Below are 27,604 nucleotides of genomic sequence, written 5' to 3' on the forward strand. Positions count from 1 at the left end.
TTAACTTGTTTAATGCTTCACTGGTGGACTGTGCTATTCTCTTCTTTTTGGGAAGCCAGATTTTACAAAGGGAGACTTTCAGGAGGCAGACGTGGTGTGTTTTTTGTTGTTGTTGTTGCTTGGAAAGTGTATCTTCAATTGGTTGTTAACTGACTGCTCATTGGAGACTTCTGCCAGATGCGCCCAGATCATTAGTCCGTTTGAATCATCACGTCTTCCAGGCCCCACTCTACTCTCTGATAGACTCCACCTTAACCGTGGGGTCCTGTTAGTCAAGATGCTCTGAGAGCGCACAGCCGCCAAACAAAAATGATCGCTTTGACTGTGGCAGGGATTGACGTCTATTTTCGATGGCAGACTCAGCCTTAGCCATTCACATAGGAATCCTGGGCTCTGCCTTTGAGAGTGTTAGACATCCAACAAATGCTCACGGATTTAAGTGAAATGATGTGCATTACTTTCAGTCACATGACTTCGAAGAGTCTTTGTTTTGTTTTTCAAACTGCAAGGGTAAATCAATAGAATTCAGAGGGTCTAGAGCCAGCTCCACCCATCTCTACCCAGGGATGGAATCATCTTTTAAAACTTGGATTTAACACTTACGTAGCACTTACTGTGAGCCAGAGACTATCCTAAAGGTTTTTGATAGAGATATCAACTCATTTAATTCTAATAAGCCTATGCAGTTAGGTACCCTTGTTTCCCATTTTACAGATGAGAAAACTGAGGCACAGAGAAGGAAAGTTATACCACTATTAAGCAGTGGACCTGGGATTCCATCTGAAATACCTTGTGGCCCCTGAGCTCATGCTTTCAGTTATTGTACACCTGACTCTTTTCTTAAAATAGTAATGTACCAGACTGGGACTTTAATGACCCTGAAGTGGATCTCAAGGTCCAGAATGGAGAATGGAAATTGGGGGTGAAGATATTCCTTGATTATGATCCTGCCTCTCTACTCCAGCAGCCTGATTAGGTCCCTGAGGGCTAATGCCGAAGCCAGGTTAAGGGGCTTGTAGGTTTAAGGTCAAATTGTTTGAACCTAAGGAATTTCCCTCCAATTCTGTAGCAGCCCCTCAGTGACGAATCTGCTGCCTATCTCACGGGTTTTGCTGTTAAAGGATTTTCAAGGTGATCAAGGCAGACGAGATGAAACACCATTAAAATAACACTGAGCAACGCTGAACCCTATATAAGTCTTTTTTTCTAGTCTTTCTAAGATACGACCCCAGACGAATCTGCAACTCTGGAGTGGAAACCAGGGGGCGGGCTAAACAGCGACCATTTTTGTTTTGCGGCCGTGCGCTCTCAGAGCATCTTGACTAACAGGACCCCACGGTGAAGGTGGAGCCTATCAGAGAGCAGGGCGGGGCCTGGAAGACGTGATGATTCAAACGGACTAATGATCTGGGCGCATCTGGCAGAAGTCTCCAATGAGCAGGCGTGTTGGGGAGGAGCGCACAAACCCTAGTGGGTTTGGTTGCACGGCGGCTTTGGCGCATTTTCGGCTGGTTTGATTCATCCATTTTGAAGAGACGGGGGAGCGGGGGGCTCGTCTGTTCCAGGAGCCCTGAACCAAAGAGCAGCGGAGTTTGAGAAGCCAGCAGCTCGGGGTTCGGCAGCAGCGGTCCCATCGGCTGAAGTTCGGGGGGGGTGGGGCGCCGAGCGCGCGGGGTGGGGGGGGTCCTGGTCTTTGGCTTCTCGACTCGGTCCTGTTTCGACAGCGAACATGTCGCGGCCTGTCAGGTCAGTGCGGAGTCTGAGGCCTGGAGCGGGTTGGAGGGGGCTGGGGGCGAGTGGTGTAAAAAGTGGGGGACAGAAGGCTAGAGTCCGCCATCCCCGGTGCCACGCGCGGCCTCCTCCCTTTCGGGGCCCGCGCGCACCCTTGAGCGTGGGGGGCCCTGCTGGCGCGCGGGGGTGGTGGCTGCGCGCCCGTGCGCGCGCCCCTCCCCGCCCCGCGCCGCTGCAGGGCTCCGGTCTGCTCAGCTGCCTCCCCCACCCACCGCACTGGAGCGGGCGGGGTGTCCCTGAATCGCCAGCGGCCGGAGGGGGAGGGGTGTGAAGTCAGCGCCCCCAAGAGGCCCCACCTCCTCGGGGCCGTCCCCTTGGAGCCAGCGCGGGGAGGCGGGCGGACTCGAGCTCCACTCCCCACCTTCAGCGAGGGGCGGAGGCACCCGTATTGCCCCTTCCCCCAGCGACTGGCGCGGGGGTGGGGGCCCTGAGCCTTCTCTCTAGCGGACGGGGGTGTTCCTGGCAAAGGGGGAGGGGCAGCACTGCCAAGCGGCCCCGCCTCTGTCCTTCGGGGTCGCTGCAGGCCCCGCCTCCGGGATCGGGCCGAGTGTGGGCGGGACCCGTTCCCCCCCCCCCCCCCGGGCAAAAGTGAGAGTTCGGGACTGGATCCTGGAAAATAATGGGCTGCTGCCTGTCTCCCCACCTCAGAGTGTTGCGAGAGTTAACCCCAAAGTTCGCTCTTTCTCTCCGACTAGAAATGTCCTTCCTCGGGGAAATGTCCGTACTCAGGGAGGTGCGGGTTAACAGCGCGGCCCAAATCCCGTGTGGTTCTCGTTCCACTCTCACCCGCGTACGCGCCTCGGGATATTTTTGTAACCCTCTTGTCCCCGAGTGACTTTAGTAATAAAAGGGCTAGGTTCGGGTAACCATCAGACTTCATTCTCGGAATTTCAACAAGTTTGCTATTCCCCCAGCTGTCGGTGGAATCGTCCTGTGCCATCCTCCAGGCTGTTGTATGGAATGTGCCATTTATGGAGGGGTGTGGTTTAGTCCAATCTGTTGAGGCCTTAAAAAGGAGAGCTGTTGCAAATAAATATTTTTAATGTAAGGAATTGGCTTCTTTGCATAGTGTGTTTTCTAAATAAATAGATAAAGGCTTAGTTTTTAAATGTTTTAACAGTTGTTGCTTCCCCTTCATTCCAAGTTGTGTGGGAAACGAAAGTATCTTTAATTAGAGTTATAAAGAGAGGTTTGGGACCCTGGCAAGGGTTTTGTTCTCCACCGTTCTGTCTCCAGACTAGATCATCCTCTAACTGGTGGTGGTATGGGACTGCGTACTCCTACACACGGGGTGGGAATGAGGAGAAAGAGCTGCTGTTAGCTCTGTTTCAATCAGCATCTGTGGTAACTCACGATCTCTACTCTGAAAGTTATGCTGGCCTTCTGGCAAGGAGTCTGGATAGCTCTTTCAGAGTATAGCATGCATACTTTTTTGGCATAAAACTTGACCGACGTATCCATCAACTCAACGTAGAATATTTTCTTTAGGATCAGGTAAAATAATAAAATAAAGATTTATTTTACCTGGATTGGATCTTTTGTCTTCTGGAAGTAATTACTGTGTGGTCAAATTAGGTTATTTTTCCTCTACCTTTTAAACTTCAGTTCGCTAAGTTTTGATGACTTTATTTTATTGTGGTGACGTTCTTATCTCATCTGCCTGAATTTGTTTTCCCAGATTTAGGTATTGGAACATGAACAGAACATTTTTACTGGAAAACTTGGATTTTTTATGTTACCATGTGGGGATACATATATTAAGCACATTCTATCAGTTTTTTGGAGGCATTGGGACTTCTGCACAACTTTTTTATTACTCAGTGTGTTGTTTAAACTAATTTTGACCTTGTTTATTGCCCCTAATTGAAGAGTGAAGTTAATATATTGTGGGCTTTTTTTTTTTTTTTTTTGCCATTTTCAAATTATTAATTTCAGAGCAAGTTGGTTACCGAGTATATTTTAGTCATAAATTCTCTTTGTAATTATTTTTTAAAAGAAGTCTTTATTCATGACAAATAATAAAGCAGAAATAATTAAACTTGAGTTTGGTGGTTTGTTAAATTTTGCAATAAAAAAGTCCTGACTTAGGGAAATGCTGTTGTTTCAAAGTATAATTGAAGAGTCTGTATTCCCTTAGTGCATTTAACATCAACAAAAAAAGTGATAGACATTGACCTGATTTCAGAATCATCAGCCTTGTTTTAAAAACAAAAAAGCACAAGTTGGAAAATATTGTCACTGTGTCGTCTTTTGGGTTATTTCTGCCCTTAGGCCTGTGTATAATTTTGCAGTTTTTCTGGTTCTCATTTTACCATAAATATCCATTTTTATTTTAATATGAACCTAAACATTTTAAGAGCATTTGGAAATGTACCAATGGCACCTTAGCATCAATTTCCAAATGAAGGGTGGTATGGTGGACCTATTGGCTACTGCATGGTTTTGCATAGACCTGTGTCTAGCACGTTATGTTTAACTTTGTTCATACAAGATTGCTGTCTTTACCCTTTGCAGTGGCTGACTGTTAAATGAGAGCTCAAATATTTTAGGCCTTGGATTCAAATTAATAGCTTAAAATTAGCCTTGGAGCTAGGAAGAGGTTTAGGCAAACTCACTTTATTAAACCTAGTTTAATGGGGACCTGAATAAGTGAGGTACCTTGCATCACGAGCTAGGCAGGTGCAAATGTTGAGCCGAGAACCTAGATTTCCCAGTTCCCAATTCCCAATTCTGGTCCCCACCCGCATAATCGCTGTACCTTCTGCCCGATCAATATTAATGTTATTAGTGCTGATTAAAGAACATAGTATGTAACATTTTTAACTTTTTTAAGTGCTTTCATGAGTCAACTTTGTGAGGAAGGAAGGAAAATGGCATTATTTGTAAGAGTTGAGAAAGAAAGCTCAGATTTACTGACTTGCCCAAACTAGAAACCAGATTTCTTGAAATTCAGCTTTGTTACTCCCTGCAGAGATCCTCCTCCCTTATTGAAAGTGATCCAGGTTGCTCAAACCAATCTTTTTGCCTCTCCTTGTAACGTAAGTGTGCTTGATACTTTTTGTTTAACACTTGAGATTGTAAGGAACCTTACCATTGAAAATTTAGATGTGAAAACGTAAGCTCTTACAAGTTGTTATAAAATTTATTTTATTGTTTGTCATGTTTATAAGTAATGTTGAGAATTAACGGCTTTCCCAGGATTCCAGTTTGCTTTCTCTTCAACGAGAATTGTTTGGGCCATGCCTGGATTCTAAAAATATTCTCTCCCCCAAAACAATTAGTTTCAAGAAGTCCTCAGCTAAAGAGAAAAACTAGAAACTTGAAAATTCAAGGTAGTTCAAAATTTGTTACCAAATGTGCACATGAAGACACAAGTTTAATATGGTTGTAGATGAGACTGGTTCATTCTCTTATTCTCTGGTGTGTGTATATGTGTGTGTGTGTGTGTGTGTGAGAGAGAGAGAGAAGTGAGTTTATTAACCTTGGGTCTATACTTTTTAAAATTACATGTCACTTTCCTCTAAAAAGACAGAATTCCTTCAAAGACATGCCATCAAAGATACATAATTTACAATGCCTGAATAATGGGGGAGTTATTTATTTATTTGAGATGGGATTTCCCTCTCGTTGCCCAGGCAGGAGTGCAATGGTGCAGTCTCGACTCACTGCAACCTCCACCTCCCAGGTTCAAGTGATTCTCCTGCCTCAGCCTCAGAGTAGCTGGGATTACAGGCGCCCACTACCACACCCAGCAAATTTTTGTATTTTTAGTAGAGATGGGGTTTCACCATGCTGACCTCAGGCGATCCACCCGCCTCAGCCTCCCAAAGTGCTGGGATTACAGGTGTGAGCTACCACGCCCGGCCAGAAAGTTACTTTTATAAGAAAAGTATTCACTTTTGCTCAACATACATGTAATTAATTACCTGAAAATTACAATGTTTAAAATTTTCATTTTAAATGTTTAAAATGTTTTCATTTTCAACAAACATTGAGAAAAAATGCAGTCAGGAACTGTGCTAGAGGTTTTCACTTTGTTTTATCCTTACTACAACCCTGTAACAAGTATTTTTCTTTATCACCATGTAACATGACAAAACAAGCTTAAAGAATATGTTACAGTTACAGCAGTTACAGAGCTATGATAGCAGAGCTAAGGTTTGAGCTCAGATCTGAGTACAAAACTAGCATTTTTTTCCATGGTAGTAATCTTTCTTGCCTGGTATTCAGTGTGAAGATGGTCAAGTTTTTTTATTTAATATCTCCTCAATGGTGAATACATTCCATATATGTTGATTTTTAGCTCTCTGTTTAAAACGTCTTAGGGAAAACAGCCAAAATGTTTAAGTTGAGCATTTTTGCTCAACTCAATATTTAAAATAATTTTCAGAGATACCTTTTTTTTTGGAGACAGGGTCTCACTGTCACCCAGGCAGGAGTGCAGTGGTGTGATCACAGGCTCACTGCATCCTCAACCTTTCAGGCTCAGGTGATCCTCCCACCTCAGCCTTTCAGGTAGCTGGGACTATAGGTGTGGCCCACCACGCCTGGCTAATTTTTTGTAGACAGGGTTTCACCATGTTGCCCAGGCTGAGAGAGATAGTTAAAAGTACTAAATTAAAAAAATAAATAAGCTAGAAAGAACTTAAGTCCAGTTCCTTCAGTTTACTAGTGATGACTTTGAACCCAAGGAGTTAGTGTAGAGATAATATCGAGGCTGGATTTAGACTGCATAAATCTTAGCCATTCTCCTTTTTACTATATGTATATACAGTATTTGATTTTACAGACAGTGTATTAGAAGTCCACATTCCTAGTTTGAAACCATTGGGGCCATATGTGGTTTAAACTTTTTGAAAAATGTGGAATTCCCAAAAGGTAACAGGATGCATGTACTGTATAGTAACGTACCATCACTAGTTTAGAGTAGTACTCCTGTAAACAATCACATTAATATCTCTCATGAGGGCCAGGCGCGGTGGCTCACACCTGTAATCCCAGCACTTTGGAGGCCATGGGAAGCCAAGGCGGGCAGATCACCTGAGGTCAGGAGTTCCAGACCAGCCTGACCAACATGGAGAAACCCCATTTCTACTGAAAATACGAAATTAGCCAGGCGTGGTGGCGCATGCCTGTAATCTCAGCTACCTAGGAGACTGAGGCAGGAGAATCACTTGAACCCAGGAGGCGGAGGTTGCAGTGAGCCGAGACTGCGCCATTGCACTGGAGCCTGGGCGACAAGAGCGAAACTCCATCTCAAAAAAAAAAAAAAATCCCTAGTGAACTTAGGAATTTTCACACTGAGATATGAAAGGCCTCACATTTAGGTCATCATGTTTTGCCACCATGTAACTTATGAAAATACTTAATTTTCAGAACTTTTTGGATTTCTAAATTGTGGGTTGGTGGATTGAGGACATTTAACAGCATGAGCTGAAAAAAAATCACTTCCTCACTTAGTAGAATTAACAATTACTGAGCAACTCTTAGATGCCAGTAGAATTAGCAATTACTGAGCAACTCTTAGATGCCAAATAATTCCACCAGGTACTTTATACATATTTCAAAATCATGCACAACTCTTCAAGGCATATGTTATCCTCATTTCATATGTTAGGCCTGAGGCTAGGATAAATAAACTACACAGTTCACCTAACTATTAAGAGATGAAGCAGGAATTTGAATCCTACTGTGAACAACCCAAAGCCAGTTCGTGATCTTTTCAATGTGACATTGTCACAGGGTACACTTTGTCACGGTGTTAGCACATTTTGTCTTCTTTGGAGCGAGTTACAGTTCATAATAGAACTTTTGTGGGGAGGCCTAATTTTCTGGGGAGGAAGAGGAGAAAATGTGAAGAGATTAAGGAGAGATACACCTGACAGGAGGAAAAACCAGTGGAGTATTTAGTGTAAGCCTTTGCCGAGAAAATGTTAGGTGGCATTGTTTTAAGTTTATACGTTTCAAAATATGAGGGCGTTTCCCCTTGACTAGGTGATTCCAAAGCCACCTAAAGGACAAAAAGGGAATGAGGGGCTCATTTTACATAAAAATACGGATGCAAAAATGCTAAACAGACTATTAGCTAACTGAAACCAATGAGTACAGTAACTCATTGTCATCAGTAGGCTCTTGGAAACTTCTAACTTCAAGCAAAATGATATACAGTAAGCAGGTTTTTTAATAATGTGTTACAAGGTTGATGAGAAAGGTCTCCTGCAACATTTCGCTTAAGGCCCCACTTTCCAAGAGCCTATCAGTGACGTTAAGTGAGAACTTAACTGTATTAAAATATATGTGATCAAGTAGGGTTTGTCCCAAGAACAAAACAATCTTTCTGTGAGTCAACGTATTAAAAGACTAAAGGAAAAACCATTGTATTTGAAAAAGGTTTAACGCCTATTGTAAAACTTAATGCATTAAAATTAGAAGGAAATGATTAACTTGACTGAGGTTACAAATAGGTTAAGTGGTTGAGTTTTTAGTGTTTTAAGTCAATTAGTGATTAATTATCGGGGAGAGATAATCCTGGCACAACAGAAGAAGCCCTGGGTATCAGGAAACGGATTTCAGCCTCTTCTGGGTTTGTATAATGGAGATGTTGAACTCCATTGGAGTAATAGTATCTTGCAGTCACAAAGCATTTTATAGTTTTCAAAGCTTTTTCTCCCTGGCTTCCTCCAGCCCAAAAAACACCATTAGTTCAGAAAGAAAGCTAATTTTGAATAAAGGTTTTTGCTTTTGGGGGTTTTTTTGGCCTGTTTTTTCCCAAAAATGTAACAGTCACCATACTGTGTAACTCTGGGATACTGCGCCTACGCATTCTACGTGAACGTTGTCCCTCTAGAGTTGTATGATTTACAGTCTGCATAGCCAAATGGGTTACTTTGCAAACTTTGAACTTAAAAAGTATTGAGCATGCTGAAAAGTGTTAAATTTGCATTTTTAAAACAATTCCTAGCTGTAAAAGGAATGTGACCATATTACTCTAAATTCAGAAGTAGCTTTTTGGATTGTTGAGACTGGAGACTGCACCTAGGAGACTCGCATGTTGTGGACAATAGGAGGAAACCATTTATTTATTTATTTATTTATTTATTTATTTATTTATTTTTGAGACGGAGTCTCGCTCTGTCGTCCAGGCTGGAATGCAGTGGTGCGATCTCGGCTCACTGCAAGCTCCGCCTCCCGGGTTCACGCCATTCTCCTGCCTCAGCCTCCCGAGTAGCTGGGACTACAGGCACCCACCACCACACCCGGCTAATTTTTTAGTATTTTTAGTAGAGACGGAGTTTCACCGTGTTGGCCAGGATGGTCTCGATCTCTTGACCTTGTGATCCGCCCGCCTCGGCCTCCCAAAGTGCTGGGATTACAGGCATGAGCCACCACGTCCGGCCCCAGGAGAAAACCTTTTATTTTTTAGTACAAGACCACTTCGATCAAACTGGGCACCCCTTTATTTGGTTGGGAAAAAATTATTGCTGTCTAGATTCTAGGAAGTGAAACTAATCGTTATACAGTTATATTGCCATGTTTTAAAATAACTACTATTTAAATGGTCTTAATTATAGGTCTTTGAAACACTTTAGATGAAGAGATCACAGGCTGCTTAAGAGTGTTTCAACTAGGTATTGCAGTTTTCAGGTGCTTCTAAGGTGTTACTATTATTTGAATTGTGTATCTGTTCAGTTCTGTGCTAAGCAAGGCTATCTTGAGGGAGATTTCCTTTCCAGCTACCTTTGGTTGGAGTGTTCTAGGTCACAATAAAATGACTTAGAAAATGAACTACTCAAGAAACTAAATATTAGCTCCACTGAAAGAGTAAAAGTCCATCCTGCTATCTCTTACACTGGGATAACATACAGCTGCTTGTCTTCCAAGGACTTGCTGCAGCTCTAGAGATTCTTAACAATCCCTCTTCCTTGAGTGACTAGTGCTCTCTCACAGAGAAACTTGGTTCTGTAAAATCAGAGACTATCAGAAACTTTACTGTTTGGAATTCTGTGAGTAAAAATGAACGTCACGCTTTTGTCAGGAAGATCTAAGTCATTTTGACACAGAGAACTAGCTTTGATTTACAACTTCAGAGCTTTGGATAAGGGGTTGTTAAACACAAAATTCTGCATCTACCCTAACTTCTTTCCCAGGAAATAGGACCCTAGTTCCACTCTGCAGTCCAGACCTGATATTGATTCCTTTAACACAGTTCTGTGCTTATAGTCTATCAAGATACTGCTTCATTTATCTTAGTTCTACCCTTCTCCAAAATTCTGTAATTTTTTCTGTTACATGAGATGCTGCACACTTCTCTGATGTGCTTGTCTTTCATTGTATTCAGTCAATAAACCTAAATTTGTCAGGATACAGGTTTGTCCCTAGCGATTGAGTTATACAGTTTGGAAGATACCAACGAGATTTCCAAGACCATGGGACGCTACTCAGTAATTTCGCATCTGAGACCCCTTCAGTCTCACATTGGAGGTTTCTCTGTCCCCAGTTGCATAGGTTTTACACTAAACTTCCACTGGGAAAAATCTAACCTAGCTGACTTTATCAAATACTTTATCTTATGGTGATTGAAATTTGTGTGTGACTTTGTCTTTCTTTTTTTTGTTTTTGTTTTTGTTTTTTGTTTTTTGAGACAGAGTCTCGCTCTGGCGCCCAGGCTGGAGTGCAGTGGCGCGATCTCCGCTCACTGCAAGCTCCGCCTCCCGGGTTCACGCCATTCTCCTGCCTCAGCTTCCCGAATAGCTGGGACTACAGGCGCCCGCTACCACGCCCGGCTAATTTTTTGTATTTTTAGTAGAAACGGGGTTTCACCGTGTTAGCCAGGATGGTCTGGATCTCCTGACCTCAAGTGATCCGCCCGCCTCGGCCTCCCGAGGCAGGATTACAGGCGTGAGCCACCGCGCCCGGCTGTGTGTGACTTTAAAAGAAAACATTTTCCTATATGGTGAAACTGAACATGGTAAGTTGTGAAATAAAGTAACTTGAGTCTTGGGAATAAGGAGTGCCTTATAAGAGTTAATACTTATTCATGGGGCTAAACCATTAACAAGTTGGTAATATATTGGTTATGTATATACTTAGTAGGAGATTGTGATCTAGTAAATGTGTCTGGCTCAGTCATTCAGAACACCTTTACCCACCTCTGTTTTCTGCAGAAATTAGAAACATCCGATTTGAAAAAATTAGGAGCTCTTTTCTATAATGCTATTGGGGATTTTGGTTTTATTTTTGCTTTCTCATATCTTGCGGCTTTGTTGTGAATTTTGTATTTATTTTATTTATTTTTCTGAGACGGGGTCTCAATCTGTCGCTCAGGCTGGAGTGCAGTGGCCTGATCTCATTGCAACATCAGCCTCCTGGGCTCAAGCGATCCTCCCACCTCAGTCTCCCAAGTAGCTGGGACTACAGGTGCGCGCCACCATGCCTGGCTAATTTTTTTTTTTTTTAGAAGAGACAGGGTATTGCCGTGTGGTTCAGGCTGGTCTTGAACTCCTGGGACTCAAGCAATCCTGCCATCTCCGCCTCCCAGAGTGCTGGGATTACAGGTGTGAGCTACCACAACCAGAGGGAATTTGATATTTTAAATTGTAAATAGGATGGGCCAGGTGTGGTGGTTTATGCCTATAATCCCAGCACTTTGGGAGGCCGAGGTGGGTGGATTGCTTGAGTCCTGGAGTTTGAGGGCAGCCTGGCCAACATAGTGAAACCCCTTCTCTACTAAACATAAAAAAAAAAAATTAGCCAGCTGTGGTGGTGCAAAACTGTAATCCCACAACTGGGGAGGCTGAGGCAGGAGAATCACTGGAACCTGGAAGGTAGAGGTTGCAATGAGCCATCATCATGCCACTGTACTCCAGCCTGGACAACAGAGGGAGACACTCTCTCAAAAAAAAAAAAACCTAAAGTAAATAGCAGGATGATGTAAAATACAGTGAAAACAATGTATTTTAGGCAAAAGGAACTTGAAGGTCAAGATATGTGAAGCTACTGTAAGAAATTACCTGGAGTTGGCCACACAGTGGCTCACACCTATAATCCCAACACTTTGGGAGGCCGAGGAGGGCAGATCGCTTGAGTCAAGGAATTTGAGACCAGCCTGAGCAACAGGGAGACCTCATCTCCACAAAAAATAAACAAAATCAGCCAGACATGGTGTTGCACAACTGTAGTCCAGCTACTTAAGAGACTGAGGCGGAAGATTGCTTGAGCTCAGGAGTTTGAGACTTACCTGGGCAATATGCCAAAACCCCATCTTTACAAAAAAATTAGCCAGTACCTGTAGTCCCAGCTACTGGGGTAGGGGCTGAGGTGGGAAGATCGCTTAAGCCCAGGAAGTCCACACTGCTGTTAGGTGTCATTGTGCCATGACACTCCAGCCTGGGCAGCAGAGTGAGACCCTGTCTCAAAAAAAGAAAAAAAAAATTGAGTTGTGTTCAGGCATTCTGCCCTCAATATTTTTATATGTTGAGAAAATCTTGCATGTGAGATTTCTTAATCATCTTTGAGGCAGGAAGAGTGGAAAGAGGTAAATCTTCCAAATTTTAAAGGGAAGACAGCAGTACTTGGTGTGCAGCAACTTTAATTGCATCAGTTCTTTGGAAGAGTTAGATTTGTAAAGACTTAGGAAAGGAAGGTTTGAGAAGCAGCATCAACAGTGGCATGTGTGGATTATAGGGTTGGAAGGACTTGGGTTGGAAAATGGCTTTTACCACTTAATGGCTTGCAATAAAGTTACTTGGCCTTTTGAGCATAGTTTCCTCAGTTAATTAGCTCCTCTTGTGACATTAGGGTGAGAATTAAATGAGAATTTAGGCAAAGTAACTAGAACATATCAAATATCTGAAGTAACTGCTGTTATAATTATTACTAAAAGTCACCGTGGATTCACACACACAAAAAAATGTCATATAGGTCAGGAGTCTTCATAATGTTTGCTTTTGGAGGTGTCTTAAACATTTGATTTAAATTTTATGTAGTTATTCATTTGAGACAGGTTCTCCCTCTCTCGCCCAGGCCAGAGTGCAGTGTGGTGATCTCGGCTCACACTGCAACCTCCACCTCCCAGGCTCAAGCTATTCTCCCACCTCAGCCCCTGGAGTGGCTGGGACTTCACAGGCGCGTGCCACCACACCCAGCTAATTTATTTTTATTTATTTATTTTTGTAGAGATGGAATTTCTCCATAATGCCTAGGCTGATCTCAAATTTATGGGCTAAAGCAATCTGCCCACCTCAGCCTCCCACAGTGCTGGGATTACAGGTGTGGGCCACCACACCTGGCTCAAATTTTAGTATATGTGCTGCCAAAGCAAGCACGCCTGGCTCAAATTTTAAGTATAATTTTGGGCCAGGCATAGTGGTTCCCGCCTGTAATCTCAGCATGGTGGGAGGATTGCATGAGCCCAGGAGTTGGAGACCAGCCTGGGCAACCTGTCTACAAAAAAAAACAAAATTAGCTGGGCATGGTAGTGTCCTCCTGTAGTCCTAGGTACTCTGGAGGCTACAGTGAGCCACTGCAGTCCAGCCTGGGTGACAGAGTAAAAACCTGTCTTTTAAAAATAAGTAGGCTGGGCATGGTGGCTCATGCCTGTAATCCTAGCACTTTGGGAGGCCGAGGCGGGCGGATCACTTGAGGTTAGGGGTTTGAAACCAGCCTGGCCAACATGATGGAAGCCTGTCTCTACTAAAAATACAAAAAAAGTAGCCGGGCGTGGTGGCGGGTACCTGTAATCTCAGCTACTGGGGAGGCTGAGGCAGGAGAATTGCTTGAACCCGGGAGGTGGAGGTTGCAGTGAGCCGAGATCACGCCACTGCACTCCAGCCTGGGAAACAAAGCGAGACTCTGTCTCAAAAAATAAATAAAAGATAAAAATAGATAAATATAACTTTGGAGGTAAAGTTTAGCAGTTTTCTTTAATGTGGAACTTTCAAAGCTTTTCACACTAAAATTCATTTTGAATGTTTATTGGGGTGGTAATACTGATAATATCCAATTGATAATTACCAGTAAATCTTTAGAAAACCTATTTTGACAACACAGGTTGGACAATTCTGTAATGAGATAATTTTTAAAATACGATACTATAAGACAAATGTATACTTTTAAAATACTTTTGATTAGCTGTGTTTAATTTTATGATTCCTGGGAAGATTTTATTTGAACAAAAACTGTTTACTGCTAAAAAGTTTAACTGTCACTGATTTAAATGAACTAATTTCCTTTTTTAAAAATTTATTAGAGCAAAAGAATTCTGTGAAAATACCGAGGTTTTATTTCAACAAGGATTTTGACAGCTTCACATAGGTCCTTGTAAGATGGAGAAATATAGGCAGAATGATAGTTCAGTGTGAGGGACTTTGCCTGAGCAGCCTTACCCGGAGAGGGCTGACAAATAAATAGTTACCCTGGAAGACTGTTTCCACTGTTGCCTGAAATGATTCTGTTCTTGGCATATCTTCTAATTAATGATATGGACGAGGACACTGATGGTGTGCTGATTAAATTTGCAGATGTTAAGAAGTTGGGGAAGATAAATAATATGCTGAAATGGCAGGATCAGGATACCAAATGGTCTTACGCTATGGAAAAGGAGGTTTTAGTCATTGGAATTACAATATGTAGTCCACTGAATGATGGAACAGTCCAAAAGGGAACTGAAATCTTGGATTGCATTGAAGTATAGAGTAGAATAGGAAGAGGAGGGTCATAATCCTGATTTGCTCCCCATTCCCCATCTTTTTATAACCATATTATGTTTCATCCTGGGCGCTACTTTAGTATTTACTAAATCCAAGGTGGTGTGGAGGAAAGCAGCTAGAGCATGAAGAGAGTACTTGAAATATGAAGAAGTGTTAAAAGGAACCCTAGTATTTAGCTTCAGAGAAAAAGTGGGAATACTCATATAAATTTAAGGAATGCTCTGAAGAGGAGGGGTTAGATTTACACCATGCTAATCCCAGAAGGTGGAACTAGATAGAACCAGTGAGTGGACACTAGAGGCAGATTCATCTCCTTGTAAAGAACTATTTAATTATTGGAAATTTTTTTTTTTTGGGGGGGAATGAGTTTTGCTCTGTCACCCAGGCTGGAGTGCAGTGGCGTGATCTCGGCTCACTGCAACTTCCGTCCCCCGGGTTCAAGCTATTCTCCTGCCTCAGCCTCCCAAGTACCTGGGATTACAGGCGCCTACAACCACGCTGGGCTAATTTTTTATATTTCTTTTTTAGTAGAGATGGAGTTTCGTCATATTGGCCAGGCTGGTCTTGAACTCCCGACCTCAGGTGATCCACCGCCTCGGCCTCTCAAAGTGCTGGGATTACAGGGGTGAGCCACCACACCTGGCAATTACTGGAATTTTCTTAGCATAGGCTGCCTTGGAGATCATGAGAAGCTCTCAGTCATTCTCTTCTAGGGATATTTGTTAACAGGATACAAGCTAAAGGTTGAATTAGATTGTCTAGGGTCCAGTAGCTCTACTACATATAATACTCTCAGCACTACCATATCTCCCACCCCCACGACCATCAAACTTTGATAGGCTTTATGAATGCTTTAAACTTAAAAAATGATTTAAAAATTTTTGGTCTAAATGGTAACCTGAACTTTGCCATAAAGTCAGAAATAAAAATAGGGAGGCCTAGATGTGGTGGCTCATGCTTGTAATCCTAGCACTTTGAGAGGCCGAGGAGGAAGGATCACTTGAGGCCAGGAGTTCAAAACCAGCCTGGGAAACAGCAAGACTTGGTCTCTACAAAAAAAAATTTTTAATTTACTGGCTGTTGTGACACACACCTGTAATCTCAACTCCCCAGGAGGCTGAGTTGGGAGAATTGCTTGAGTCCAGGAGTTTGAGGCTATAGTGAGCTATGGTCACACCACTGCACTTCATGCACTCCAGCCTGGATGACAGAGCATACCCTGTCTCCAAAAAAAAAAAAGATATTTTGGTATTACATTTAGTGAAATGAACAAGAAAACAAAGACAATCTTTCTGAATGATACTAGAACCAATACTTTCAAGACTTACATATTTTTCAACAAAGTGACTTAATCATTATATCCAAATAAGAGTTAGTTATGTGTTCAAAATTACAGTGGTATGCTGGGTGGAACAAGTTAATACTTATAAGTAATAATAGCTGTTATTGATATTTATATACCTTGCATAAATGTTCTGAAATGTTCTCAACACTCTTGTTATTCCTGTAACAGGTATTGTTATTCTGGTTTTACAGATGATGAGACTGAAGTTCAGTCAGGGGAAGTAACTTGCTTAAGGATATACAACTAGTAAGAGTCAGGATGTAAATTCAAGAATCTGTGTTTTTAACCTCTCTGCTATATTGAAATTTTATACTGTCCTCCAGTTCTAGTTATTGATACTCATTTTACATTGAAGAGTTAGTTTAGCTTTGGCATTTGACTATCATGTGTCTCATAGCACCAGGGATACATTCTGAGAACTGCATTTTTAGATGATTTGCATGTATTTCCACAAAACCAGTCTCTGCACACCTAGGCTGTATGGTATAGCCTATTGCTCCTAGACTACAAACGTGTATAGCATGTTACTGTACTGAATACTGTAGGCAATTGTAACACAATGGTAGGTATTTATATATCTAAACATAGAAAAAGTACAGTAAAAATATGGTATAATAATCTTGTGAGACCATTGTCATGTATGCAGTTCACCATAATGTCATGCAGCACATGATTGTATTTTGAAGAAATTAGAATGTTTCTTTGTTTTCACCTAGAAATAGAACCTCTGATGCCCTGGGACTTAAATGAGATTCTTAAATGCTGGATTTCTGTCCTATCATCTCATTAGGAACAAATTCATCAAAAATATATTTCAACCCCAGACAAAGCAAGCCTCTAAATGGTGGAAATAGTATGTTATTTATATTATTTTAAATAAGCATCTTTAGGAGGCAGGACATTGTTTGGGAAATGAACTTTTTTATTTTTTTTTTTGAGGTGGAGTCTTGCTCTATCACCCAGGCTGGAGTGCAGTGGCACAATCTTGGCCCCCTGTAACCTCCACCTTCCGGGTTCAAGTGATTCTCGTGCCTCAGCCTCCTGAGTAGCTGGGATTACAGGCAACCGCCACCACGCCTGGCTAATTTTTTGTATTTTTAGTAGAGATGGGATTTCGCCATGTTGGCCAGGCTGGTCTTGAACTCCTGACTTCAGGTGATCCACCCACCTCGGCCTCCCAAAGTGCTGGGATTACAGGTGTGAGCCACCGAGCCCAGCCTGAACCCAATTATTATGAGTCATTATGAGTCATCATGAATGGCCCTTATCACAGATCTTTTATTTATTTATTTTATCTTTTCCCTCTTTAGCATTTATGGATGACTATATTTGTTTCTGACTGGTTGCCCTTAATAAGGCAGAATTGCTTCTATATTCATATTTTGCTTTACACTGATTTTATGGTTTTTGTGATAAATGGCATTATATGAGGTAATTCTGGCTGTTTTCAGATCATTGAAAGTTAAAATATTTCATATTTCAATGGAAGGGATAGTCTTTCAACTTAATTTTAAAATTTAATTTTTTATATAATGCCAATATAGTCTACATGGCATTTCTGTAGTTCTGTTTGTTGAAAAGTAGGATAGAAAAAAATGTACTAAATAAAAAGTATCCTTTTTAGTGTCTTAGGTTTCAAGTTACAAGTTACAGGCCAGGCCCGGTGGCTCACACCTGTAATCCCAGCATTTTGGGAGATTAAGGCGAGAGGATTGCTTGAGGCCAGGAGTTTGAGACCAGCATGGGAAACATAGAAAGGCCCCGTCTCTACATAAAAAAAATTTTTTTAATTAGCCAGGCATGGTGGCTGTGTGCCTTTCTGTAGTTCCAGAAGCTAAGGTTGGAGGATCACTTGAGCTCAGGAGTTGGAGGCTGCAGTGAGCTATGATTCTGCCACTGCACTCCAGCCTGGGTGAGAGAACAAGACCCTGTCTCGATGGATGGATGGATGGATGGATGGATGGATGGATGGATGGATGGATGGATGGACGGACGGACGGACGGACAGACAGATGGAAGATAGGTAGGTAGGTCTGTCTAGATAGATACAGATAGATATACAGGGAAGGAGGAGGAGATGAAGTTTTCTTCTGTTGTGGAGGGCAGTTAATTTTTAATGACAAATGCCATGAAAAACAGTATTGTGATCATAATGCAGTATGATCATTTGCAATGACCATTTTCTGTATTATATTTTAATATAATGCCTGCCATTTATGTTATTTATTAAGTATTTTATTTATTATTTAATTTATTATTTAAACTTATTTAATTTTATAGAATATCTTTTAGATCTGTCAAGCAATTTAGGTTATCAGTTCCAACAGAGGAAGAACTAAGGCCCAGAGAAATTACATGATTTTCTTGACATTCTAGAACCAGAACCAGAACCCAGGATTCCTAGTACAAAGAGTCCATACTAATACCTTTCTTGAGTGTTTCTAGTGATAGAGTAAGGAAGTAGCCATTGTTAGCAGACAGTTAAAGCTCTTTATGTCGAACCTACACTTAATGTGATTGCTAAAGCTAAGCTGTACCTCTACTACTCCTTTCACATCAAAGCCCTGAAGTAGCTAACATGTTTTCCCATTTTACAAGTTAAATATTCTCAATTTATTCATTTGTTCTTCATATGATATACCGTTTACCATTCTGGTTGTCCATCCTTATGTAGTTTCATAGGATATATCCATTGCTATGTCGTACCCAGAAACTGGGTAATTAATATGTTAGTTGCCACCCCACAAGCATGGGATAAGCTAGAATTATACCTACAAGTTCGGAACCTGTATTTTAATTATTAGAGGATAAGATGTAAGAGTTCCTCTTCTAGATAACTGTCTTCCCCTGGTTCTATGACCCATTTTTTTTTATCCTAAATAATACAGAAAATGGTCGTGTTTACATTATGATCATCATACTATTTTTCATGGCATTTGTCATTAAAAATCACTGTTTTGCCAGAACATGGCAGGCATTTCCATATTAGCCCAAAAATATTAGATTTTTTTCATAGTCATATTTTTAAGAAAGAAAATATATTTTTATTGTAATAAAATATGCTTAGCATAAAATTTACCATCTTAACCGTTTTTTTTTTTTTTGAGACAGAGTCTTGCTCTGTTGCCAGGCTGGAGTGCAGTGGCGCTATCCCTGTTCACTGCAACCTCTGCCTCCCAGGTTCAAGCAATTCTCCTGCATCAGTCTCCCAAGTAGCTGGTACTACAGGCACGCACCACCACACCCTGCTAATTTTTGTATTTTTACTAGAGACGGGTCTTCACCATGTTGGCCAGGATGGTCTCGATCTTTTGACCTCATGATCCGCCCACCTTGGCCTCCCAAAGTGCTGGGATTACAGGCATGAGCCACCGCGCCCGGCCCATGTTAACCATTTTTAAGTGTATAGTTCAGTACTGTTAAGTACTTGACGTTGTAAAGAACTCTTAATCTTGCAAAACTGAAACTAAACCCACTCAACAGCTCCTCATCCCCACTCTTCCAGCCTCTGGCAACCACCACTCTACTTTCTGTCTTTCTGAATTCATCTCCTCTAGGTCCCTCATGTACATGGAATTAATAGTCATATTTAAAGTTAGCTTTCCTAATAATATGCTCTCTTTGGTAATATAAACTCAGCTTCTTACAATAAAATATATAGTTGTAGTATATTTTATAGTTTCGATAAACTAAAAAAAACAGAAGGTGGAACTCCTTAAGAGCCTTGTTTTTTCCTTTCTAATGCTGAGTAACTATATATTCCTCTACATATAAGCCCAAGCCTTTTTTTCCAGAATTCACCTCCATGCATACCATCTCCACATACTATACTAGAAGGTGGACCAGTGTTTGCGGTCTGACCATCCTGTCTTTGAATTTAAATGGTGTCTTAATCTATACAGCCAAGAATATCCCTCCGCTCAGGTTTAAGTATAGGTGGTAACATATATTTATCTTAATTTTTTTTTTTTTTTTTTTTTTTTGAGACAGAGCCTCTCTTTTTCGCCCAGGCTGGAGTGCAGTGGCGCGATGTCGGCTCACTCACTGCGAGCTCCGCCTCCCGGGTTCACGCCATTCTCCTGCCTCAGCCTCCCGAGTAGCTGGGACTACAGGCGCCCGCCACCACGCCCAGCTAATTTTTTAGTATTTTTATTAGAGACGGGGTTTCACCACGTTGGCCAGGATGGTCTCAATCTCCTGACCTCGTGATCTGCCCGCCTCGGCCTCCCAAAGTGGTGGAATTACAGGCGTGAGCCACCTCGCCTGGCCTATTTCTCTTAATTTTTTAAGTTCACTTGATCGATTTAGGCCTACAGTAACAGTGCATTTTTTAATCTAAGGCTCTTTTGCCAGGTAGGCTGTTTGGGTACTAACATGGAAGCTTACATGTATATCTCTAGAGAAGAAGTATTAAACTTTTAGATTTAGAATGCAAAGTACAAATATAGAAATGAAGATTTGTTTGAGATGTTAAAGATACCTTACTTGATAGGGAGTACTTAAAGTCATTTCGAGTCAAATAGATTCTGCAGATACTCTCACTGTTTTGATTTTGTAATAGTCAGGACAGGCTAACCATTCGCTTTATTAAGACCATGCATATATCCCCAGAACTAGTTCTTTCCCTAGGTCTAGTTTTATAAATGTTGCGATAAACCAGGTCTGTAAAATTGGAAAAGGAAAAAAAGTTTAGAAACAATAGAGTCAAATACATAGATGTACATAAATTTGTGAGGCTTTCATAGTTTTTTAAATAAAGCATCTTTTGACTGAACCAACTAATTTGTTTCCTTCCCCTTCTGTATAAAGCTTAACATTACCATAATTTTTGTGCATTATAATGTAACTGTACTATACCTAAAAATTGCTTTTGCCTTGAAAAGCTTAGTAATAACCTTGTTTATCAAGTATACATATATATGTGTGTAGCAGTAAGAGTAAAATATCATTTACAATGTTAGCTTATAAATATGGCATCTTTGTATATAATGAATATATAGATACATGGTGATTTGGCTCATTTTGCTGTTTTATGTATATTTGTTTTGAGAGACAGGAGATTGTTTTGTAGAAAAGGATGGTATTTGAGACCGGGTGCGGTGGCTCATGCGTGTAATCCCAGGACTTTGGGAGGCCAAGATGGGCGGATCACGAGATCAGGGGAGACCAGCCTGGCCAACATGGTGAAACCCCGTCTCTACTAAAGATATAAATATTAGCCAGGCGTGGTGGCACACGCCTGTAATCTCAGCTACTCGGGAGGCTGAAGCAGGAGAATCGCTTGAACTCGGGAGGCGGAGGTTGCAGTGAGCCAAGATCTCGCCATTGCACTCCAGCCTGGGTGACAGGGCAAGACTTCATCTCAAAAAAAAAAAGAGAAAAGAATGGTATTTGAATTATCACTGAGATAAGCAGTATGAGAATTGTAGCTTGACATACTTGTGGTTTATGCTATGCTTTCTTATAACAGAATGTTAAGTACTTAGGCTTAAGTGGGGGCCTTTAAAAAATAATTTTTGGCTGGGTGCAGTGGCTCATGCCTGTAATCCCAGCACTTTGGGAGGCTGAGGCAGGATGACTACCTGAGCTCAGGAGTTTGAGACCAGCCTGGGCAACACAGGGAGACCCTGTCTCTACAAAAAATGAAAAAAAATTAGCCAGCATGCATCTGTAGTCCCAGCTACTCAGGAGGCTGAGGCAGGCGGATTACTTGGGCCCAGTAGGTCAAGATTGCAGTGAGCCGTGATTGTGTCACTGCTCTCCAGCCTAGGCGACAGTGACACCCTGTCTCAAAAAATTAAATAATTTTCTTTTTTCTTTTTTTTTTTTTTTTTTTGAGATGGAGTTTCACTCTTTTTGCCCAGGCTGGGATGCAATGGAGCTATCTCAGCTCACCACAACCTCCGACCCCTGGGTTCAAGTGATTCTCCTACCTCAGCTTCCCAAGTAGCAGGGATTACAGGCATGCGCCACCACACTTGTCTAATTTTGTGTTTTTAGTAGAGACGAGGTTTCTCTATGTTGGTTAGGCTGATCTCGAACTCCCAACCTCAGATGATCCACCAGCCTTGGCCTCCCGAAGTGCTGGGATTACAGGTGTGAGCCACCACGTCCAGCAATTAAATAATTTTCAAAGTGCTAGTTCAGTTCTGTTTATGAAAGAGAAATGTGTGTTCTGATGTTTTAGAAAAATCCTACAGTTTTATGATTTTAATTAGAGTCTCTTCTTTCTACAGAAATAGGAAGGTTGTTGATTACTCACAGTTTCAGGAATCTGATGATGCAGGTAAGTTTTGTGGTTTCAACAAATTTTAAGTTGGACTGACCAGTGGAGGTTACCAGCTTATATAGTTTTATTATGCTTTTGGAATAAGTTTTACTTTTTTATTTTTAGATCATTTACCGAAACCATGTCATGATCTGTGTCAACCAAAGCAAAACTTGAACTTACATGGATTTTAACTTTTCCTTGGTAAATCATTGATAATAAACATTAAACAGTTTTTTTCTTACCTGGTTTTGGAGTCCAAAGTTTAAATGTCCAGTAATTCTGATATAGTGTTCATTACTTAAAATATCTCCTGCTGTCAGCTGGGTGCCATGGCTCACGCCTGTAATCCCAGCACTTTGGGAGGCCAAGGTGGGCGGACCACTTGAGGTCAGGAGTTCCAGACCATCCTGGCCAACATGGTGAAACCCCATCTCTGCTAAAAATACAAAAATTAGCCGGGAGTGGTGGCATGCACCTGTAATCCCAGCTATTCTGGAGGCTGAGGCAAGAGAATCGCTTGAACTCGGGAGGCAGAGGTTGCAGTGAGCCGAGATGGCGCCACTGCACTCCAGCCTGGGCAACAGGGAGAGACTGTCTCAAAAAAAAAAAAAAAATCCACTACAGCCAGGCGCAGTGGCTCACGCCTATAATCCCAACACTTTGCAGGGGAAAAAAAATCTCCTGCTGTTAGTACAATAAAACTTGTGCCTTGTATTATGTTTTTACATAATAAAGCAACTAAGATGAGAGTCTGTTTTGTGAAACAACTTATATTTGTGAACTAATTCATCAAGGAATGAGTGTTGTAGCTAAGTCTTAGCCATAAGAGGTTTTTTCAGAGTTGTCTCCTTAATCTCATTACTTTCCAGATATGTTTACTATTCTTTTTTCTTTCGTTTTATTCTAACTTTTCTTTATAAAGATAATATGTGCCCTTTGGGAAGACTTAGAAAATACTGAAAGATATAAAGAAGAGAAAAAAAAGTAGTATGTAGCACTAATATTTATTAAATGCTTGCTACATGTCAGGAATTGTTTCAAATGTTTGTATTTAATATTTACTTAGAATAATCCTGTTAATATGTGATATACTATTATTATTTCTATTTTGAGTATCTCGTGAATAAAAGGTATTTGAAAAATTCCTATCAATGGTTATATAATATCCCATAATGGAATTTATAATGTTTCTGACCACTTAATAATTGCTGGTGCTCCAGACTACTTCCAGCATCTCGCCATCTTGTGTGTGTGTGTGTGTGTGTGTGTGTAAATGGTGCAGTAAACAGTTTTGGAAATAATTTCCTTTTAAGGTAGAGTCATTTTCGTTAGTTTTATAGGGTGTTTGAAATTGGAGATATTTTCTTCAAGTGCAAGATTATGTTGTATTTAATACTTTAGTTTAAAAGTAATTTGCTTAGTAATAGTAATTGTGTTTACTTCCTAAAATGTTTGTAATATAACCATATTACAATAATTTTCAAGTAAGTGTGAAGATGTTGAAATCAAAAGGGGAGGGTATAAAATGATGAGAGAGGTTTAGCTATAGATAGATAAAATATATATCATAAGTACTAGAGGGTAATATGCAAAAACAAAGTTAAGGTGATAGGACTGCGTTGGGAAATAATTTAGTTTTTTGAAGGTGAAAGAAACTATTTGGGAAATCCTGCTCCTCTCACCATTTAAACAGCATGAGAGATAATTATGTCAGTAAATATAGTGGTGATTTTAACATGTAAAAATCATAGTTAATTAAGTTTGAAAAACACTGTTTAGATGAAGATTATGGAAGAGATTCGGGCCCTCCCACTAAGAAAATTCGATCATCTCCCCGAGAAGCTAAAAATAAGAGGCGATCTGGAAAGAATTCACAGGAAGATAGGTAAGAGGCATTGTTTTTCTGTTCCTGCTTACACTGTCACCACTCTGAGATGAGAGCAGTCTCTGATCTCTAAATTGTTGGAATCTCATATACTTTTGAAAAGTACTTACTGTCCACTTAATATTTTGCATATTTCATATTATCTCATGCTGTGCTTGAGTATATAATTTGTTGTCTAAGGTTAATACTGACACTTTCATTGTAGTGATAACAAAAAATAAGTGATATATCCCATTCAGTCACAAATCACTGGCACAATTATAACTAAAGCTTGTAGAATCTTAAGTTGTATAGCCTGCTGCATTTTGCTGTCTCATAATCAATTCTCCTTTGTTTAAATAATTTAACCATTTTGGAGTTTTTTTCCCCTAGTTTTACAAATGAGTTGTGATTTTAACAATAATTTTGCCTCATAAGACCAGGATATTAGGAGTACATGGTGGCTCGTGCTTGTAATACCAGGACTTTGGGAGGCCTAGGTAGGAGGATCGCTTGAGCCCAGGAGTCTGAGACCAGCCTGGGCAATATAAGGAGACCACGTCTCTACACAAAAATTTAAAAATTGGCCGGGAATGGTGGCACTTGCCTGTAGTCCCAGCTACCCAGGAGTCCGAGGCAGGAGGATCCTTTGAGCCCAGGAGTCTGAGACCAGCCTGGGCAATATAAGGAGACCACGTCTCTACACAAAAATTTAAAAATTGGCCGGGAATGGTGGCACTTGCCTGTAGTCCCAGCTACCCAGGAGTCCGAGGCAGGAGGATCCTTTGAGCCCAGGAGTTCAAGGCTGCAGTGAGCTATGATTGCACCACTGCACTCCAGCCTAGGTGACAGAGCCAAGACCGTCTCAGGAAAAAAAAAACAACAACAAGACCAGGATATTGTAATTTCTGCCTTGTTAGTAAAGTTATATACACTCTCACACTTGGTGTAACATGAACTTTAAGACCTTCTTGGTGATAATGGTGATTATAGTGATGATGATGGCTACTGTTTATGATTATTATGTGACGATCTCTATTATGTGTTTTACGTACACTATCATTTAATTCTTACAACATCTGTATTTGGGTAAATGTTAACTTAGAGGGGTTCTGTGATTTAACCAAAGTTATCCAGCAAATGGACAAACAGGTTATGAAACCATGTCTGTTGGACTCCAAAGTACATTTTTTAACCATTAGAGCTCTATACCGCTTCCAAATAATACTATTACAAATGACCAGTTCAAATAAATGAAATATTTCTCACTACTTCTTCTAAGAATCTTGGAGCACCAAAATAATTATTAAATTCATGTATTTACCTAGTAGTTTTATTTATGTTGACAACCTCTAATACTTTTTTTACTGGAGCATGTCAGAAATGTGCTTTTAAGGAAAAGTAATACGGAATTATACTGTTGGGAAACAAGTCTTCTAGAGCTTCTTGGTATATGTCTAACACAGTTGTTGTTGTTTGTTTTTAATAGAGATGGGCCCTCGCCATGTTGCCCAGGCTGGTCTCAAACTCCTGGGCTCAAGCGATCCTCCCATCTCAGCATCCCAAAGTGCAGGGATTACAGATGTCAGCCACCATGCCTGGCCTAAAACAGTTTTTTGTTTGTTTGTTTGTTTTTTGAGACAGTCTCACTCTTGTCACCCAGGCTGGAGTGCAATGGTGTGGTCTTGGCTCACTGCAACCTCCACCTTCTGGGTTCAAGTGATTCTCTCGCCTCAGCCTCCCGAGTAGCTGGGACTACAGGCACCCGCCACCACACCCAGCTAGTTTTTGTATTTTTAGTAGAGACGGGTTTTCACAGTGTTGGCTAGGCTGGTCTTGAACTCCTGACCTCGTGATAGCCCACCTCGGCCTCCCAAAGTGCTGGAATTACAGGCGTGAGCCACCGCACCTGGCCAAACAGTTTTATATGGCAGCCCAACTCAGAACTATTTTTCATTATATTCATTATCTCATTTCTCCTAAGAAAGACCTGCTTTGTGGCATGTTATAATGTCTCATTGACATAATTAACATCTAGCTCACAGTTTTTCTTGTTGCAGTCATTTGATTTTATTATTCTAAGTGCTGGAAGGATTGAAATAAATACAGGTTTTATTGCTATCTGTATGCCTTGTGTATTTATTCTCAGACCAGTGCTCTGTTGATTTTTCTGTTTTCAAAGTTCAGCCTTCACTTAACTTTGCTGTAGTGGTGCTTAAGGATTAATGTAGTCTGTAAACTCAATAAAAGAGCTGGAAAAAATAATATAATTCATCATTGTGTTAGAATTATGAATTTGATGCTTATTTTGCATAAAAAAATTTATACAGAACAGTCACAGGTTTCAGAATTATAAAGTGTCTTGGACTCAGGTTGCTTAGTAAAGGATTTTGTTTGGTCATTCTCTTTGCTTAAGAATCATGGGTTCAGTAATTTCTCATTTGAGTGTGGTCTAGATTATGGGGAATACCAAAAGTGATTTATAAGACCTGCTATTTGAGAAAGGAAAGCTTTGAAGGCAGTTTTTATGTGCAAGTTTTTGGGTTTTGTTCTTCAGAATTTTTCATGGAATGATAAAATTGTAGCATTGAAGAATACCAAGTGATTTGCCTAAGATCATACAACTAACTAATGACAAACAGATAGACTACTAGGGGCTGGGTATGGTGGCTCACGTTTGTAATCCCAGCACTTTGGGATGCCAACAGGTGGATCACTTGATCTCAGGAGTTTGACACCAGCCTAGGCAACATGGTGAAACCCCATCTGTATTTTTAAAAATATGTAAATTAACAAAGAGAGATAGGATACTGGAATCCAGATTCTGGAGTTAAGACTTATGAAGACATAATGTGTTTGGTTGTGACTAAAAATTGTTTTTAAAAACTTTCCATTGAACTTTGAAGCTCCTTAACTTCTTATTTTACTTTGCGGAGTGATTTTGAGCTCATTTTATTTTCTCCATGGTACCACCAGGCAGGACTATATGTTGATGTTTCTGATGCAAAGAAATATTGGGAGGAAATATTAATAGGGGATAATTCAATCAATTTATTTTCCATTTTATTCTAGGTAAATTTTTAGGCATATTATAAGTTAGATAAGATGACTGAACTACAATTCCTTTTTTTTTTTGTGGGGTCGGGGGATGGAGTCTTGCTCTGTCACCCAAGCTGGAGTGCAGTGGTGCAATCTTAGCTCACTGCAACCTCTGCCTCCTGAGTTCAAGTGATTCTTCTGCCTCAGCCTCCCGAGTAGCTGAGATTACAACCATGCACCACCACACCCAGCTAATATTTGTATTTTTAGTAGAGACAGGGTTTCACCATGTTAGCCAGGCTGGTCTTGAACTCCTGGCCTCCAGCTGTCTGCCTACCTCAGCCACCCAAATTGCTGAGATTACAGGCGTGAGCCACCACGCCCGGACTACAATTCTTTTTAATAATTTTAGATATTTTAGCAGTTTTTCTCGTGTATATTTAGTGATCTTTATTTGCCGTCAACACTATGTATTTTTAGTATTTTTATACTCTGCCTCTGTTCGAGAATATTTTTCTTATTAAATATTCTTGTGAACCAAGATTTATCCATAGGTGAAAAAATTCCAGCCTGTGTTGAGACAGCTT

General features: G+C 40.8%; 1 protein-coding gene and 1 non-coding gene across 3 annotated transcripts in view; both read left to right on the plus strand.

Annotated features, from left to right (window-relative positions):
- The first annotated feature begins 1,387 nt into the window (after nucleotides 1-1,387).
- NUCKS1 (nuclear casein kinase and cyclin dependent kinase substrate 1) overlaps nucleotides 1,388-27,604 on the plus strand; it is a 33,197-nt gene continuing 6,980 nt past the window's right edge. Inside the window, exons 1-3 of one of the 2 annotated variants that reach the window (XM_024237127.3) lie at nucleotides 1,388-1,746; nucleotides 22,080-22,129; nucleotides 23,894-23,999. In XM_024237127.3, the coding sequence (XP_024092895.1) occupies nucleotides 1,730-1,746; nucleotides 22,080-22,129; nucleotides 23,894-23,999 (173 nt within the window). In that variant the 5' untranslated portion in view covers nucleotides 1,388-1,729. The remainder of the gene's footprint in view (nucleotides 1,747-22,079; nucleotides 22,130-23,893; nucleotides 24,000-27,604) is intronic. The other variant, XM_024237120.3, reaches the window with a different exon arrangement.
- Nucleotides 20,370-20,500, plus strand: LOC112131313 (small nucleolar RNA SNORA72). Its single transcript, XR_002913407.1, has one exon. It is a non-coding gene; the product is annotated as a small nucleolar RNA SNORA72 (small nucleolar RNA).

Source organism: Pongo abelii, chromosome 1 (assembly GCF_028885655.2).
Source record: "Pongo abelii isolate AG06213 chromosome 1, NHGRI_mPonAbe1-v2.0_pri, whole genome shotgun sequence".
NCBI lineage: Eukaryota > Metazoa > Chordata > Mammalia > Primates > Hominidae > Pongo > Pongo abelii.